This window comes from Hyperolius riggenbachi, chromosome 12, assembly GCF_040937935.1.
Source record: "Hyperolius riggenbachi isolate aHypRig1 chromosome 12, aHypRig1.pri, whole genome shotgun sequence".
NCBI classification, from domain to species: domain Eukaryota; kingdom Metazoa; phylum Chordata; class Amphibia; order Anura; family Hyperoliidae; genus Hyperolius; species Hyperolius riggenbachi.
Genome location: NC_090657.1, coordinates 146,778,296 through 146,796,763, shown reverse-complemented (window position 1 = coordinate 146,796,763; position 18,468 = coordinate 146,778,296). Strand labels below are relative to the sequence as shown.

Here is an 18,468-nt window from a genome sequence, read left to right as displayed (position 1 = left end):
ATATACACTATGTAAAAGTACTGTAGAAGATGTCAATGCTATGTAAATACACAACAATCAGTATAATGATATTGTACACACACAAACAGTACACTGTGCTCACAATACTGAAGCAATGCAGATTCTCATGCAAGCCTTCTCTTTACCGATGCCTAAACCTAACCAACCCCCACCACTACCTTCCTCTGCCACAAAATCTGCCAATATTTAACACTAAACCGACCTCTATTGTCACACTAACCCTCCCTCTACCGATGCCTAACACTAACCTACACCGGCCCCACTGCTGCAATTTCTGCCAATATCAGCACCACCTTTACTGCTTAGTACTTCCTCTCCTCCACTATTTATTGGCGTCCAAATTACCTGCTTAGTACCCAGCAGGCTCTTTTTGTATTTATGGATTTATCCTTACCTTCTGGATACTTGTATTGGTCTGTTATATCTTCTCTAGTATTGCTACCAACGCTCTTAGTGCTGATGTATTTCCCAACAGAATAGGTGTCTGTATTGCCCTTCTCAGCTGTCCCATCTCGGAGAACCCAGTGGACAATGTCTCCGTTCACCTCCGCAAACACAAAGGGAACATCAAAATCCACATCCATGTCTCCTTCTTTCACTGCCTTCAGTGGTGCAGGGCCACAGCAGAATGTGCCTGTGATGAAAGAACAAGGTTACCCACTAACTGCTGATTTACAGTCATAAAGCATATACATTAAAACCTTGGATTGCAAGTAACTTGGTTTAACAGTGCTTTGCAAGACAGTTTATTAAATTTTGACTTGATACGTGAGCAATGTATTGATATACAAGCAGTCGTGATGAAAGCAGGTGGTTTGGTACAACCATAGCAGTAATGTTATACTGCGCGGGGCATGGAGAGGTAATTCGGGGTACCAGTAAATTACTCCTCCTTCCTAGTTGCTACAACTCGGAGGGGGAATAGTGTTTTACTCGACCAGAGATTTGAGAGGCAGCAGGGGTGAGCCATCATTGTGCCCAGCTCACAGACGGTGTACACATACGTATGCATTGCGATGATGTGATGGCGTGATGTATGTGTTCTGTATCCACTCATCACGTCATCCGTCACAACTGAGCCAATGGTTCTTCTCCCTTTGACACTGCAGAATTGTAATTAATTGTACCTTAAAGGAATACTGTAGGGGGTCGGGAAGAATTAGTTGAACTTACCCGGGGCTTCTAATGGTCCCCGCAGACATCCTGTGCCCACGCAGCCACTCACGCCCGCCTTCGGTTCACTTCTGGAATTTCAGACTTTAAAGTCTGAAAACCACTGTGCCTGCGTAGCTGTGTCCTTACTCCCACTGATGTCACCAGGAGCATACTGCGCAAGCACAGACCATACTGGGCCTGTGCAGTACGCTCCTGTGACATCAGCGGGAGTGAGGACATGGCAATGCAGGCACAGTGGTTTTCAGACTTTAAAGTCTGAAATTCCAGAAGTGAACCAGAGGCAGGGCCCAGAGCATTGGTGAGTGGCTGTGCGGGCACAGGATGTCTGTGGGGGACCATTAGAAGCCCCGGGCTTAGTTCAACTCATTTTGCCCCGACCCTACTTTTTCAATAGCAAGGTCCCTGCAAGGAGAGCCACATCTGGTGATAACATTATCTTGTGTTTACTTAATTGTAGCAGAGAGGAACGTAAACATGTTCTGACTGTGCAAAAACTTCTTCGAATACAATATAAATACACCAGTTATGAATGAAATGCAATGACAGCTTTCAGAGCAAACAAAACTGTACTTTGGGAACTTGTAATTTCTAAATGAATAATATTATTTATGCACAAAAGCAAATATGATAACTGTATGGGATATAAAAAGTATGAAAACATATTTTTATTGAATAGTAGCTGGACGCCCGGCGTTGCCCGGGTATGTATTTGGCAGGTGTTGGCCCCACCCCCTTTTCCTAACCCTAACACACAAGTACTTAATTACTTAATGACCAAGTTTGTGAGCTTTGCGGCCTTTGGCATCAATAATTTACATTAAAATAAAATTAATCTGATTGGCTCCACCCCTTTTCTGAATTTGAACCAAAATCACCCAATGGCCAAGTGTACCAGGTACAGGTGATTAACCGGGCAAGAGGCTTGTGCCATTAACAGTGCAAGAATGGCAGCAATTAAATATTCCCCTTAAAAATCAATAGGTGAATTTTGATTGGCTTTTATACGCTCCACCCACCTTTCTGAATATTAATCCCAGTCACCCAGTGACCAACTGAGCAAAGTTTGAGAACCCTACCATTAACAGTGTAAGAATGGCTGCAGTTTACATTTTCCCAATGAAATTTGTATTTTTCTCCACCCACTAATTTCCTGACCTTGTTCGGGTAAGTATTTCGCTAATTGGCTGGTGTTGGCTCTGTCTATTTTTTCTAACCCTAACACACAGTTACTTAATGACCAAGTTTGTGCGCTTTGCAGTCTTTGGCATCAATAATTTGCATTGAGATCAAACAAATCTGATTGGCTATTTGTGGTTCCACCCCTTTGTCTGAATTTGAACCCCAGTCACCCAATGACCAATTGTGCAAAGTTTGAGAGCCCTACCATTAACAGTGTAAGAATGGCTGCTGTTTACATTTTCCCAGTAAAATTTGTATTTGTCTCCGCCCACTTATGACCCCGCATTGTCCGCTTATGTATTTGGCTGGTGTTGGCTGTGCCTACTTTTCTAACCCTAACACACAATTAATCAATTACCAAGTTTGTGATCTTTGCGGTGTTTGACATCAATATTTTCATTGAAATGAAACAAATCTAATTGGCTGTTTGTGGCTCCACCCCCTTTCTGAAATTGAAACCTAGTCACCCAATGATCAACTGTACCAGGTTTGAGGCTTGTGCCATTAACAGTGCAAGAATGGCAGCAATGTAAATATTCCCCTTCAAAATCAATAGGTTAATTTTGATTGGCTTTTAAAGACTCCACCCACCTTTCTGAATATTAATCCCTGTCACCCAATGACCAACTGTGCAAAGTTTGAGAACCCTACCATTAACAGTGTAAGAATGGCTGCAGTTTACATTTTCCAGTGAAATTTGTATTTGTCTCCGCCCACTTATGACCCGGCGTTGCCCGCTTATGTATTTGGCTGGTGTTGGCTGTGCCTACTTTTCTAACCCTAACACACAATTAATCAATTACCAAGTTTGTGATCTTTGCGGTGTTTGACATCAATATTTGCATTGAAATGAAACAAATCTAATTGGCTGTTTGTGGCTCCACCCCCTTTCTGAAATTGAACCCTAGTCACCCAATGGTCAACTGTACCAGGTTTGAGGCTTGTGCCATTAACAGTGCAAGAATGGCGGCAATGTAAATATTCCCCTTGAAAATCAATAGGTTAATTTTGATTGGCTTTTAAAGACTCCACCCACCTTTCTGAATATTAATCCCAGTCACCCAATGACGAACTGTGCAAAGTTTGAAAACCCTACCATTAACAGTGTAAGAATGGCTGCAGTTTACATTTTCCAGTGAAATTTGTATTTGTCTCCGCCCCCTTTTTGGTTATGGGAATAAAAAGTATCCTATACTTTATTCCAGGTAATGTACTATGTGTGTGCCAAATTTCATTCAAAACCGTTCAGCCATTTTTGCGTGATCGAGTAACAAACATCCAAACATCCGAACTTTCCCATTTATTATATTAGTAGAATTATGTCAGAGTTTAATACTGCTTTAAAGGGGAACTGAAGAGAGCGGTATATGGAGGCTGTCATGTTTATTTACTTTTAAGCAATACCAGTTGCCTGGCAGCCCTGCTGATCCTCTGCCTGTAATTCTATTAGCCATAGCCCCTGAACAAGCATGCAGCAGATCAGGTGTTTCAGACTTAAAGTCAGAGCTGACAAGACTAGCTGCATGCTTGTTTCTGGTGTTATTCAGATACTCCTGCAGAGATAAAGACCAGCAGTGCTGCCAGGCAACTGGTATTGATTAAAAGGAAATAAATATGTCAGCCTCCATATACCTCTTACTTCAGTTCCCCTTTAATCTGAGTGCAGTGTCATTGGATACGTTTCTTGTTAAAGCCACACAAAAATAAAGGTTGGGGTGAGCCAACAGATAGAAATTATTGTTAATTATTGTAAATGTCTTTTTTACAATTTTTACTTTATACAGCACAGTACTTTGTATAAAATATTTTTCTATAAATGTTTTTGGATTCTGCAATGAATCATCTGAGTTTCCAATAGTCCTTTTGGGGAAACTTGCTTTGATATAAAGGTGCCTTGAATTACAAGCATGTTTCCGGAACAAATTATGTTCACAAAATAAGGTCCCACTGTATAAATAATATGAACATACCTCCACTTATTTCCTGAGGGGTAGAATCCAGTACCTGCCAGCCATCATATCCTGGTCGAAGGTCTCTCCTTGCCATCCAGCACTCATTCCAAACATGAAAGTTCCTACAAAACAGCTGTACTGAAAAATCAAGCTTTCCAAATTGTATCATTTTAGTTTCAGTTAAATAAAATCCAGAGACTGGCTTCATGTGTGATATGCCTTCTTAAAACAGACGGTATTTGCAATAATTCCGCTTTAACCATTTCAGCCGCAGAGACATGTGAGCCTGACATCCCTGTAGCCGCAGGGATGTCAGGCTCACATCCGTGCAGTCTGCGGGGCTGTGTGCATGCGATCGTTTGGGCAGAAGTCTGCGATGGTGATTGGCGTCGGGGGGGTTGGTGACAGGGTACAGAAGTCTCCTGAGCCAATCCTTGCTTGTCCGGCAAAAATGATACATTTTGTTCAAAAACGGTGATCATTCTCAATTGGTGCCACCGCACTCCCTCCCGCTTGCTCGTTTCTGCCGCTCCCACCGCCGATCGTTAGATTAATCAATGGGAGCTTTGTTCCCATTCATTCATCTCCTCTGTAGGTCCCCGTGATCGCCGGCATCATTTAAATGCCTGTGTCACTTCCAAAATGTAACAGCCACTCATTACTTCCTATTTAGCATACTTATTGTGAAATAATGCGCAAGGACATCTTGCGCCAAAATAGTAATATTACACCTACATACATAAGGGAATCATTTTTTTAAATATGTATGTCAAGAGGGCATGTTATTATTACATTTTGGGTTTGTGATTAGTGATGGATGTAAAACTGAAAAAAATGCACCTTTATTTTCAAATAAAATATTGTCACCATACATTGTACTAGAAGTATAATTTAAATGTTGTACTAACCGGGACAAATGGGCAAATAAAATGTATGGTTTTTATCCACAGTAGAATGTTTTATTTTAAAACTAGAATGGTTGAAAGCTGAGAAATATTTTTTTCCATTTTTTTCTTATTTTACCATTAAAGTGCATTTAGAATAAAATAATTCTTAGCATAATGTACCGCCCAAAAGAAAGCCTAATTGGTGGTGGAAAAAAAAACAAGGTATAGATCATTTTGTTGTGATAAATAGTGATAGTTATTGAGGAATGAAAGGGAAGAGCGCTGAAAAGAGAAAATCCCCCTCGTCCATAAGGTGAAAACAATATTGGCTTAAATGGATAGGTGAAATATGTGGTTAACTACAATGTACCACTACTAAATATGCAAATTATCTCTTTATGCCCCTGAAGCCAGGCTTGCATCCAGAATCCAAAACAACTGGGTATAGGGGACTAAAAGAGACCGAAATACCCTCCTATTAAAAAGCAATGCTTAGTGTGATTTGCCTTCTTAAACGGTACTAAAGCTGAAATCACTATGAGAAACGGGGGGAGCAGGCATGTATGGTGAGCTATCCTGATGCTCACCGCTCCCCCCATTCTCCATGCTGCCCCTCCTCTGCCTCTTTACCTTAGGTTTCATTGCGCCTACCCTGGCCTGGCTTCACGCTTTGTAAAGCACTTGCACCGCGGCCGGGAGTGCTATGAGTATGACGTCACCATGACGTCATGGGTATGCGTAGAACGCTCCCGCAGGGAGGTGCAGTGATGGCCAACCCGGCCAGAGGGTGGCGGAGGGCAGTTAGAGGCAGCGGAGGGGCAGAATGCAGAACAGGGGAGCGTGAGCATCTGGAAAGCTTATCATACATGCCTGCTCCCCCCATTTCTCACATTGATTTCGGCTCTGGTATCCTTTAAAACAGAAGGCATTTGCAATAATTCAGCTTTAAACATACGTTCACTTAAAGCTGAATTATCACACATACCTTCTGTTTTAAAGGAACACTATTGCGAAAATTGTAAAATTTTAATCACATGTAAATGCATACAAATATGAAGGTTTCTTCCAGAGTAAAATGAGACATAAATTACTTTTCTCTTACTTTGCTGTCACTTACAGCAGGTAGTAGAAATCTGACAGAACCAATAGGTTTTGGACTAGCCCATCTCCTCATGTGGGATTCTCAGGGTTTTGTTTAATTTCAAACGCACTTTGTGAATGGCAGTTGTTCTGTCCAACCACCAAAAAAAAGTGTATGTTGAGTGGGGAGGCTGGCCAGCATCTTTGTATATATCCTTTTCAGGGAGTGTCTTTATAAATAAAAAAAAAAAAAAGAAGCCTTGCTGAGAATCCTCCATGAAGAGATGTATTCGCCCCAAACCTGTCAGTTCTGTCAGATTTCTACTACCTACTGTAAGTGACAGCAATATAGGAGAATAGTAATTTATGGCTCATTTTACTCTGGAAGAAACATACTTCTTATTTGGATATGTTTACAGGTACGTATATAAAATTGTACAATTTTCGCGATAGTGGATCTTTAAGAAGGCAAACCACATTAACTTCATAGTAGAAGGGCTTTTCAGTCTTCTAGGTCCCCTATACTTTCTTAGTGGTTTTGGGTCGCCCTGAGCAGAGTCAATAATCCTAAAACCAAACACCATAAACAAACTATATCCTATCTTTTTGTTAGATATGGAAGCAAATATCTGACTCATGGGGCCCTTTGCATTTCCTGAACTCCCCAGCATTAAAGGACTTCTGAGGTGAAGCAGGGTAGTAAGGAGTTAACTTAGTTGTGTAGATAATGCAATGTAGTTCAGGACTTCTGTTTTCCCCTGCATTGCATAGTTTAGCTATAAATACGTTGTTATAGTGCCCATTATTATATTGCGTCCATATTATAGCATGGAGCAACCTATTATAGTACCCAGTAATGTAGCAATAGGAGATGCAGGGATTGCAATTGCACCAGGGCCCCAATATCTGGGGGCCCACAATCCCCCCCCCCCATTACTGCATTAGCTCTTCAGTGGTTCTTTTGTGGGAAGTCTATGGATGCTATGAATAGTGGTAATCGTAAACTTGGGTCTACATGAAAAGGGCGCCGGTAAAAAAGGGCGCCTGGTGGAGCCCATATATACACCAACTTTGGCTACAAAAAAGGCGCCTGGTGTAGCCCATATAAACTTCGGCTACAAAAAAGGCGCCTGCTGTAGCCCATATAAAAACTTCGGCTACAAAAGAACTCCGGGATGTGTAAATTACTATTCCCCCTCCAGGGCGCCGTGGATAGTGGGGGAATGAAATAATTCGGTTTACAGTGCTTGTAGCCCATATAAAAACATAGGCTACAAAAAAAACTCCGGGGTGTGTAAATCACTATTCCCCCTCCAGGGCGCCATGGATAGTGGGGGAATGAAATAATTCGGTTTACAGTGCTTGTAGCCCATATAAAAACATAGGCTACAAAAAAAACTCCGGGGTGTGTAAATCACTATTCCCCCTCCAGGGCGCCATGGATAGTGGGGGAATGAAATAATTCGGCTTCCAGCACTTGTAGCCCATATAAAAACATAGGCTACAAAAAAAAGGCAATAATATGGGCTATAAAGGGGCACCTTGCTGTAGCCGAAAACCTTGTAGTCGAAAAAAATATGGGCTACAAAGGGGCACCCTACTGTAGCCGAAAAAATATGGGCTACGAAGGGGAGCCCGCTTGTAGCCTATATCAAAACTCGGGCGCCCTTTTCTACACCTTGTAGCCCATATTTCCAGAAATAACATTGATGTCTATGGCTGCGCCCTTTTCATACAGGCAGCTCGGGCGCCCTTTTCAACCGATCCCGTAAACTTACCACTCCTTTTTCTCTATCATTTAGTGACTACCCTTGTAAGCCACTTTTAGCGTTCTGTGTCATGCAATACAGCGCCTGAATGGGGTTAAGCACACCTCCCAACTTTTTGAGATGGGAAAGAGGGACACTTAAGCCATGCCCTTGCCACACCCCTGATCACGCCCTGTCACAACCCTAGTCACGCATACCATAAAGCTTTCATAAGAAAAATATGTTGATTTATAATTCAAACCACACGGGTCCTTTCTATCCTGCTTCAATTTCCTTCATATTAACATTTTACAATTAGTAATATATCAATTTAAAGGATGGGAATAAAGTTTAGAGTCAATCAAACACATTTTTAGTTGCTACCTTTATACATTTATATAGAAAGAGGGACAAAGTCCTGAAAGAGGGACATTAGTACCACTTATTATAGCATGCCCTATTGCAGACAATGAGCGAAGAGGACATACTGTAAAGGAACCAAGGAGGTACAATCCCTTCTGAGGGTTCTCTCAATAAGCAGAAAAAGGAACTCTGTACAGTTCTCAAGGAATCTTATGGTTTCACAGAACCCTAGTTGAGAAAGTCTGCTCTACTATAAGCGATTGCCCGTCACTAAACACACCTTAGATAAACTCCAGACATTGGAATTACTTTTTGTCTGCATATCTAGTGTATCCTGATTCCTTGCTTGGGAGTCACTGATTTTGCAGTTTTCTAAATGGTGTGCACCTTGCATAACAATTTGCACAATTTTCTGCCAGATTTACATGCCAGATCGGTTATTTTCAACTTGTCCGATCTGAATTTCAATCGATTTTTTGATTTTCTGTTGTTTTTTTTTTTTTGTTTTTTTTTAAATAGTTTTTTTTTTTTTTGATCGCTATTCGTTCAGTTCTATGAAAATCAATTGAAAAACTATAAAAAAATCAGCAAAATTGAAAAATCGATCAAAATTCAGATCGGACGTGTTGGAAATAATCGTTCTGGGAGGGAGTGTACCAAGCATTACACACTTTGCTAAACTCATACATGTATAGAAAATTAGTAAGTATACTTTATATGTGTGTTATTGTCCTATAACTATTCCCTGCTAACCCATTAGCAGCTTCAACTGAGTTATCTCATTTGAGACCAGTGCACTGCTTTTGACTTCAGTCGGCAGAAGTCGTTGTGCTGTAAATTCTTGAAATGCTTTGCTCCCTCTCTACTAGCAGAAAATATAGAAACTGAAAGCAAATGTCCTCTGTTGTTATCTCACACTGCCCCCTAGTGACAAGCGGCTATAAATGCACATTACAGCAGTACTAATTAGAAGCAGGGAAATGCAACAAATAAGAAATAAAAAATGTGCTAACATAAATTGGCCTGGAGCACTTGCAAGACTCTAAATAGATTGGATCCTAAAGGGTTAAGAAAGTATGTGCATGTTGACAGTCTTAAGTATCAGTTTATCACTGGTTTGTAACGTACAATTCTTTACAAAAAAAAAACTCTACCCACTTAACTGAATGTTTTACAAAAAAGCCTTAAACTAATTTCTTACCAGATAGAATCTCCTTCTACAGCCGCAAGTTTCTTCCCATTCTCATCGTAGAGCTCATCCACAGTTAGGCTCAAGTCAGTATCATGGGCAGATACATAGTTTGTTACTACGCGGGTAGGAACTCCCAGGAATCTCATCACTGTAAGTAAAAGAGCAGAGACATGAAACCGCTGGAATTGGGCAAACAGACAAGGAGGGAATGTGCGAGCAACACAAACACTTTAGTACTCAGTATTTCAGGTACAAGGCTGCCAACACCTCTGGCTATTCTAAACCTGCGAATGAAATTGTTAACACACTCTGGTATGACTAAAGACAATAAAATACTTGAGGTAGCAGGTCTTCAGAAAGGCTAGGATTTGTTCCGTGGTGCTTACAGTGAACCTAAACTGAGAAGGATAGGGATTTTAAAATAATACCAGTTGCCTGACTCTCCTGCTGATCTTGTGTCTCTAAAACTTTTAGCCACAGCCCCTGAACAAGCATGCAGATCAGGTGCTCTATCAGAAGTCAGACTGGATTAGTTGCATGCTTGTTTCAGGTGTGTGATTCGGCCACTACTGCAGCCAAAGAGATCAGCAGGACTGCCAGAAAAATTGTATTTTTTAAAAGGAAACATCCATATCCCTGTCAGTTTAGGTGCACTTTAAAGCAGGTATGTAACTGAAAAATGACCTTTAGTCTTTTATTGTAAATGTAATATAAATAACATATACAGAAAATTATTAAAAGTAACTATAGAGACAGAAGCCACAGATAAAATAAAAGGGTAAAAGTAGCTGTTTGGCAGCACTACCAGGCTGATGTTGACAGCATGCAATGACTATGGACCAGGGAATAGCGCTGTCCGTTTCTATGAGGGGACGTGTTTTACTGGGCTTAGGCGCAGGAAACTTATGATGATATGGCACCGCCCACTACTCTTATGTTTTGGCTGCTGACCAGGTGGTGCACTACATTATGCCCTGGTGAGTGCAGTCTGCAAGTAGGCATATGTGAGAGGGCAGATCTAGTTTCTTGGGTCAGATTTTTTATTATGGATTTATACTTATATGCAGATGCTCGAACTTGTTTTTGTGTTTGGTTCACCCCTATAACCCGCCTACAACCCGCCCCCACCTTTTTGACATTGGAGGTAGTTCAGGTGTGGGATAAGAGGGAGGTGTGACCAGTCAATTAACTTGGGTGGAGTGGTCTCTCTATAGATACATGTTTGTTAGCCGTTATCAGGCTAGCTCTGACTTGGGCTATGCATTGTATCACTGTCACTATGCGCGTTTGATTATGCACCTTTTTTATTTTTCCTGATGAAGACTTGGTATATTGTTTAATATTCGAAACATGTTGAATGTTTGGGGGTGATATTTATATGTATAGGATGACTATTTGATGTACAGGGATTGAGGCCCCTTCACTACTTTCTGGCTTCACACTTACCTTTCCATTATTTGGGGAGTGTGCACCCTGTGGTAAGTTCCTGTCGGTAATTTTTACTCATTAGGACTATATATGTTTAATGGTGTTTGGATGTCCGATTGTGACGACTGTCATCCTCACCCTACGTTTACAGGTAATGCCGGAGCGCACTATACTGCAGCCAGGCATGATATAGTCCTTATGATATGTTCACCTGTTAGTCATTTCCCATACTTGGTTCATTGGTGGTGGTTGTTTGGCCTGTTTTACAATTTTAACGTATTAATAAGTTATATTTTAGGTACTACAATACTGTTGAGGATGGGCTATTTAGGGTCTGGTCCCAGTCCCAGTATTTGTTGTTTTCCATACCCAATCCAATTGTAGTGAAGTGTTTTCGACATTCCCCATTAACCAAACTGTCTATACTTAGAAAGGCTTTCCTCTTTTCCTTAGGTTCTCTAACTGAATTCTTTACTGCTCCCTCTAGTGAATCTAAATGGAGGTTGGCTTCAACTGAAATGAAATAGTAATGTACCTGTACACATGACTCCAGCCAGGACCCAGCACTGTCCATATCGAACTGGCTTGCAGCCACTGCGATACCAGAGTTGCAGTATATTCACACTCCCATTCCATGAATTTGGGTTGACACCACTGTGGAAGTTATCATCCCAGCAGGATTCCAGTACTCCCATGTCATCATTAGAATTGATCTGCAGGTTTGAAAGAATGAGAACATGACAAAAGGTTATGTTTATTACAGGACATGATTTATTGCAGCTCTCTGGGCTGTGATCTGCGGAGAAAACAAGTGATCCTATTAATGTAGCCTAAATTTATTTAATGTGTACCTGAGGTGAAATAAAATTTAAAAAAAATACAGATGCTTACCTAAAAGTGGCCATACACTGGTCGATATGGTGATCAGATCCCTCTCCGATCCTTATCTGCTCAGAGAGAGGATCTATCTGCTTGATTGTCTGCACACACTGCACACAGATTTTCAATTGAGTTCAGCATTGTTGAAAATCTGTGTGCCTGCCAGGTCCCAGTCCCCCCCAAGTTCTCACCTGTCCACGGTCCTGGTCTCTGCTGGTCCCGGACTCTGCTTCTCCCTGCTCCCTTTCACTTCCAACCATCCGGACACCTTTGCAGTGTAATGCAAGGGACAGACACTAGAGACGCTGTGATCAATAGAGACCCCCTAGTGTCTATCTTGCATTACATCACAAAGGCACCTGGGGACAGGAAGTGAAGAAGACCTGAGGAAGAAGTAAAGATCGGGACTGCAAGGCGGACAGCTGAGAGTACCTTCTCTTCTTTGTTAACTGAATGGAATGACACGATCAACCTACATTTTCCGCCCGGACTTATCAACCCAATCGAGCAAGCATGAAGCACAGTCATGAACTTCCAGAGGGTTCCAGGCTGCGGGGGTATGGGCAAGGAGGACATGGGGAGAAGCTTTCCTCTACAAAGGTAAGTATCTGTTTTGTTTTTTGGTTTCGGTTCATCCCAAGTTTAATTTGAAAAATATTGCTGCTGTACTTGAGGGCCTTTTTATAAAGTAGCATTAAAATGTAAACTGTCAGCTCACATTTTTAATGTCGTAACATCCTATTGATAAAGATATAAGGAGGCATATTTCTACTGCTACAATGAATCACTCCGCAAGAATCTTCGGCCCCAAATAGCTTTAGTAAACCAAGCCCATTGTGAAGCTATACAGTTTATAGCACTTCACAGACCCATCAGTTTCTTCATGATCATCACTGAGGGTACTTTCTACTCACCATTGCAGACATGATTCTACTGATGTAGACGGGATCTCCTCTCCTAGTACAATCCCATACTGGATCTTTCAGGAAATTCGGGTTCATATCTAAAAGTTTCAAGCAGACATCAGCAATTCCATCTTCAAACTAAAATTGGTAGAAAAGGGAGAAAGAGAAAAGGTTCCTCTTAATATTTTATAGATATTTGTAGTTAAAATACCCACATTACTCATAGTTCTAGATAAACGTAATAAACTCTCGCTAGCTATAACAGCAGCAACAAAACATTTGTTTAGAGCTTTTCTTCCATACGACTTAGGGTCTGAACTGTCTTGATTAAGTTTGGAGAGGCATTCCAAAGAGTAGGGACAACGTGACAGAAAACTCTGGCTCCAAAGGTTTTTAGTTGGACTCTGGGGGTAGTCAAATTATTGGTTCCTTTTTTTTTTCGTTATAAAGATTTTTATTGAGAATAACACATGAGGTTGTACATAAGAAGAAGAACAGTGTCCAAGATTCAGAACAATAGTAAACATTGAACAATTATAATAAGCATTGAACATTTGTAGGTTGATTGCATGACATGTGAGGCATATCTCCTCAATTAGCTAAATAGTGGATAGTCATATACTGGTTGCCCATGAAATTCCAAGGGCCTTTAGTTCAAGATACTCCCGAACCGGCATTTACATTACCTAATAGGTAGCCAGGTGTGGGTATCTATCTTTTACATTGATATGCCAGTATCCCAGAGACACAGTGGGCCAGAACGGACCCTCCCTAGGATAATATGTTGTGAAGTTTAAGAGCTTATGGAAGTTTTGAAGTGATTTGCTTGAACCTCGGGTGTTATATAATAAATCTATTCAAAATATTATTGCTGGTTGTTGTGAATATAATAAATCTTACTACAACATGACTAAACAAACTAAATTATAGAAACTGAATATTTGAGAACAACTATCTCTCTCTTAGAATTTACTATTATTGGTACTATGATTCGTGGCTTATAGTGTATGATTTATGCCTGAGTAAGGGGAGGGTGAAAAAACAAATATATAGGTAAATTTATACGTTATTTGGATGAATTCAGGTGTTAAATAGATTAGATTAGTTCCAGTCAATTGGTATCTGAAAATTAGATATTTCTAGACCTAATCTGCTTCTCACTTTTTGTTCCGTATGAATATTGTTTTTGGTATATAGTAGTAGGTGAGCGGGGGGAATTTCTTCTTGGGATTTCCAGTTTAGCGTAATTAAGTATAGAGCAGATAATATAAGATGGTAAATAGGTGGGCGTAGGGTGGGGGGGATGGTTTCATCATTAATTAGAAGGAGCGCCAATTTTGGGTGTAACTTGAAATTGGTTTTATGGATTTTACGGATAAATGTTTCAACTTGGTGCCAAAGTTTAGTAACCAGTGGGCATTGCCAGAACATATGCACATATGTGCCTAAAGCGGAGTTGCACTTCCAGCATGTTGCGGACGTCGAGGTTGAGAAAGATGCTATTTGTCTAGGGGTTCTGTACCATCTATAGTCAATTTTCTTAGTAGTTTCCCAATGGGAATTGCAACGAGATATTTTAGACACTAGTTTGGAAGCAGAAATTAAATCTTCAGCTGATATTTCAGATTTTAGATCTGTTGTCCATATTGTAGCATATCTCTTTAGAGGAGATGTTTCTTCCGCTTCTAGCTGTTTATACCAACAGGAAATCCCACCCCTGAAGTGGCCTGGGAAATTTAGCATGGTTAAAATTTTTGGGTGTAAGGTTGGGATGACTATTTTAACATTTCTGATTAAGTGAAATATTCTGTGATAGGTGAATAGTTGGGACTGGGGGAGATTGTATTGTTTTTGTAGATCACTAAAGAGTTTAATTTGTTTCCCAGAGAAGAGGTCTTGGAGATTAATTATACCTGAATTCATCCAAGAGTGTAGATTCAAATCTTTAACATAGTGTTCGAGGGTTATTAGTGGGATTGGAAATTGGACATTATTTTTATTAGGTGGGGGATGCTTAACAAAGTATTCCCATGATTTCAGAGACGTTTGTATTGGATTATAAGGAGATTTGGGGGGTTCAGCTCCCATTAATATACTAATTAGTATGTGTTTTAGTTTTGAGTTTGATAGAGTTTCCTCTAGTTGGACCCATGGTTTTTGAGATGAGGCATTCCACCACTGTTTTACCATATTGAGGTTGGATGCATGATAGTATTTTTCAATATTTGGTAGGCCCATACCTCCTTGTTGTTTAGTGAGGGTCATTATTAGGTATGAGGTTCTAATCTTTTTCCCCTGCCAGATAAAGTTATTTATAGCCCTCTTTATTTCTGTGAACCATGACTTTGGAACTGTGATTTGTAGTGTCCTAAGCATATATAAGATTTTGGGTAGAATGAACAGTTTAAAGGCCGCTATTCTTCCTGACCAGGATATACAGAGTTTGGCCATGTTGGTACATTCTTTTTTAACCTCTGTCAAGAGGGGGATGAAGTTATGTCTAAAAAGATCTGATATAGGGTATGCCAGTTGAACCTCTAAGTAAGTAGTTGCACCCTCTGCCCAGGCAAACGAGAATGACTTTTTAAGATATCGTTCTAGATCAGGAGGGATGTTCAGTGGTAATATAAAGGATTTGGAGTGGTTGAGTTTATATAGGGATACTGCTGAAAATTGTTCTAGTTCTAATAATAGTTGGGGCAGTGAGCTTAGGGGGTTAGATAATATCAGAGCCACGTCGTCAGCAAACATGCTGATTACGTGTTTAGTACCTTTAATATCAATGCCTGTTATGAGGGGGTTGGTTCTAATTTTTTGTGCAATGGTTTCCATGATCAGGACGAATATAATTGGTGAGAGGGGGCATCCCTGACGGGTAAATTATTGGTTCCTTTTGATCTGAGGTTGTGGGAGGTGTAACACAGTTGCAACAAATCTTTCAGGTATCCATGGCCTAGGTCATGTAGGAATTTTAATGTTAGCATGCCAATTTTGAAAAGGATTCTCAGTTTTGTGGGTAACCAGCATAGTGAGCAAAGGATTGGTGTTATGTGACAATGGCGGGTTGACTTGTTAAAGAGAACCAGAGACGAAGCACCCTCATGTATTTTATTACATTTATCAGTGGGAACATGACAGTAAACACTTACTCTGCTTTTAGTTTCATTCTTCTCTGCTAAATCTGCCTGTTATCAGCTGTGATAAGAATCCCCGACTGAGCATTCAGTCTAGATTTGACCTGGAATCATTATAGCTGAGTCAATCTTCTGTGAAGTCTTTTCAAGCCCAAGCATTCCCCCTCCTGGCTCAGCTTTCCTGCTTTGCATACTGAGAGCTCTGATGACTGGGAGGAGCTGCTGCTGCCGAGAAAGAAACTCTCAAAAACAGACAAGTGTGGCTGTTGTGTGAAATGTGTGCACTGACTGTGCAGTCATCATGTAGTTTCATTTTTATGAACTCAAAAAGGCACACCAGAGCAGCAAAATTATCAGGTAGAGCATTTATTCTTTACAAACTATCGACTGATAAGTTTATTTTGTGTGAAATGTTCATCTCTGGTTCCCTTTAAGTCTTGTGGCAGCATTCTGTATAGATTTTTATTTGAAAAGCCTGCATAGAGGGCACTGCAATAGTCCAGCCGTGATGTGAAGAAGGCGTGAACTAGGGTTGGAAGATCCTCTGAAGGAATGAGGTGCTTAAGTTTGCGAATATTACTGCAAATGTTAGCGAACCGATTGTCTTTAATGGTGGCGTACATCTGAAAACTTCATGGCATCTCTGCAGCTACAATTTCTTTAAAAAAGGTGTACAAAGGATACCAAAACCCAGGCAGTTGCATGGCAGGGGTGGATCAAGGGCAAAATACTATGTAAATGCTAAAAATCCCATAAGGTTTCTAGATTTTTCAAATAAAGGTCTTTAGTATGACTGTTGTGGTTTGCTGCCACTTTTGCAGAGACCAGAAATGTGTGTCCTAGACCGGGAATGCGTGTCATTACAAATGTATCTATTACATTCTGAGATATATACAGTGCTGACCATAATTATTTATACCCCTGGCAAATTTTGACTTAAAGCTCCTTTTATTCAACCAGCAAGTAATTTTTTGACGGGAAATGACATAGGTGTCTCCCAAAAGATAAGACAATGTACAAGAGGCATTATTGTGGGGGAAAAAAAAACATTTCTCAGCTTTTATTTACATTTGAGCAAAAAGCATCCTGTCCAAAATTATTCATACCCTTCACGAACTGTCACAGTCTGTGGGAAAATCCAAGGTTCTATACCATTCCAAATAATCCAAGCTGTTCTAAAGCATCCTAATTACCCTGATTAATTTGGAACAGCGGTTTTAAACAACTCAACAGATGAAAAACAGCAGCTCTCTACAATTGGTTTGTGGACAGTCAGTCAAACCAGCGGCTGAGCATTGTGGTTGCTCACAAGTCCGGAAAGGCCATTTCTAAATGTTTTCAAGTTCCAGTGTCTACAGTGCAAATCATTATTAAAAAATACAAGATGGTCAGCACTGTGGAAAATGTCGGAGGTCATGGTCGGAAGCTAAAAATGACACCTGTGCTGGCCAGGAGGATAGTGAGAGAGGTGAAAAACAATCCAAGGATCACCTTGAGAAAGGTTTGAATAAGGATTATTGATAAGGGTATGAATAATTTTGGACTGGACCCTTTTTGCACAAATGTAAATGAAAGCTGAGAAATGTTTTTTTTTCCACAATAATGCCTCTTGTACATTGTCTTATTATCTTTCGGGGGACACCTATGTCATTTTCCAATTTTCAAAAAATTACTTGCTGATTGAATAAAAGTAACTTTAAAGGACTTACGAGGCCAAAATCTGCCCCCAAAACATAAAAAAAGTTAACTACCTGCATGACTTTGTAAGGCACGGGGGACGCCCTGCGGCTGCGCAGCTCTAGGGCCAACCCTCCGATCACGCTGCCTGTTAAGTGGATCGGGGGGTTGGCCCTAGAGCTGCGCAGCCGCAGTAGCGGCTATGCGGACTGCGCAGCCGTGGCCAGCTCCGGCGTCCATCTTTATGCAGGCTGCAGATACGGACCCGGACCGTGGGGTCGCAGTCTTTCAGGGGGCTATTGAGCAGAGGGGACCAGGCGGAATGGCATGGAGGGCGCGGACTACCTTACAAAGTCATGCAGGTAGTTAACCTTTTTTACATTTTGGGGGCAGATTTTGGCCTCGTAAGTCCTTTAAGTCAAAATTTGCCAGGTGTATGAATAATTATCGGCAGCACTGTATATTGCTTTGTTGTTATGAAAGTAAAGCCAATTGAAGTAGGAACAAGACATACTGAGTGGTGGCGGATGGTGAAGGATATCTGTGCTTATGGCCACGGCGGACATGAGGCCTGGAGTAACTGGCATGCGGTAGGGTAATAATAACAATATAGATTTTTTGAGGGAGGCGGGGCAATTGAACAATTGAAGCAGGAACAATTACCATACTGGGTGGTGGCGGATGGAGCAGGAAAGCTGTGCCTGTGACCAATAATAGCTAAATAAATTAGGACTGTATTACACCTCACTGCTGTAACACTGTGGTATCCATGGCTGGATTTACCATAAGGCACTGTAGGCACGTGCCTACAGGCGCCTGATGATGGAAAGGTGGCTCACTCCCCTCC

At 40.9% G+C, this 18,468-nt stretch overlaps 1 protein-coding gene across 2 annotated transcripts in view; it reads right to left on the bottom strand.

The window, feature by feature from the left end:
* The window catches only part of LOC137541680 (protein-glutamine gamma-glutamyltransferase 5-like), a 147,732-nt gene that overhangs the window by 53,356 nt on the left and 75,908 nt on the right, over positions 1 to 18,468 (bottom strand). For both annotated transcript variants that reach the window (XM_068263087.1, XM_068263086.1), the window contains exons 5-9: positions 12,820 to 12,948; positions 11,562 to 11,739; positions 9,608 to 9,746; positions 4,347 to 4,450; positions 416 to 655 (exon numbers count right to left, since the gene is read on the bottom strand). In XM_068263087.1, the coding sequence (XP_068119188.1) occupies positions 416 to 655; positions 4,347 to 4,450; positions 9,608 to 9,746; positions 11,562 to 11,739; positions 12,820 to 12,948 (790 nt within the window). The remainder of the gene's footprint in view (positions 1 to 415; positions 656 to 4,346; positions 4,451 to 9,607; positions 9,747 to 11,561; positions 11,740 to 12,819; positions 12,949 to 18,468) is intronic.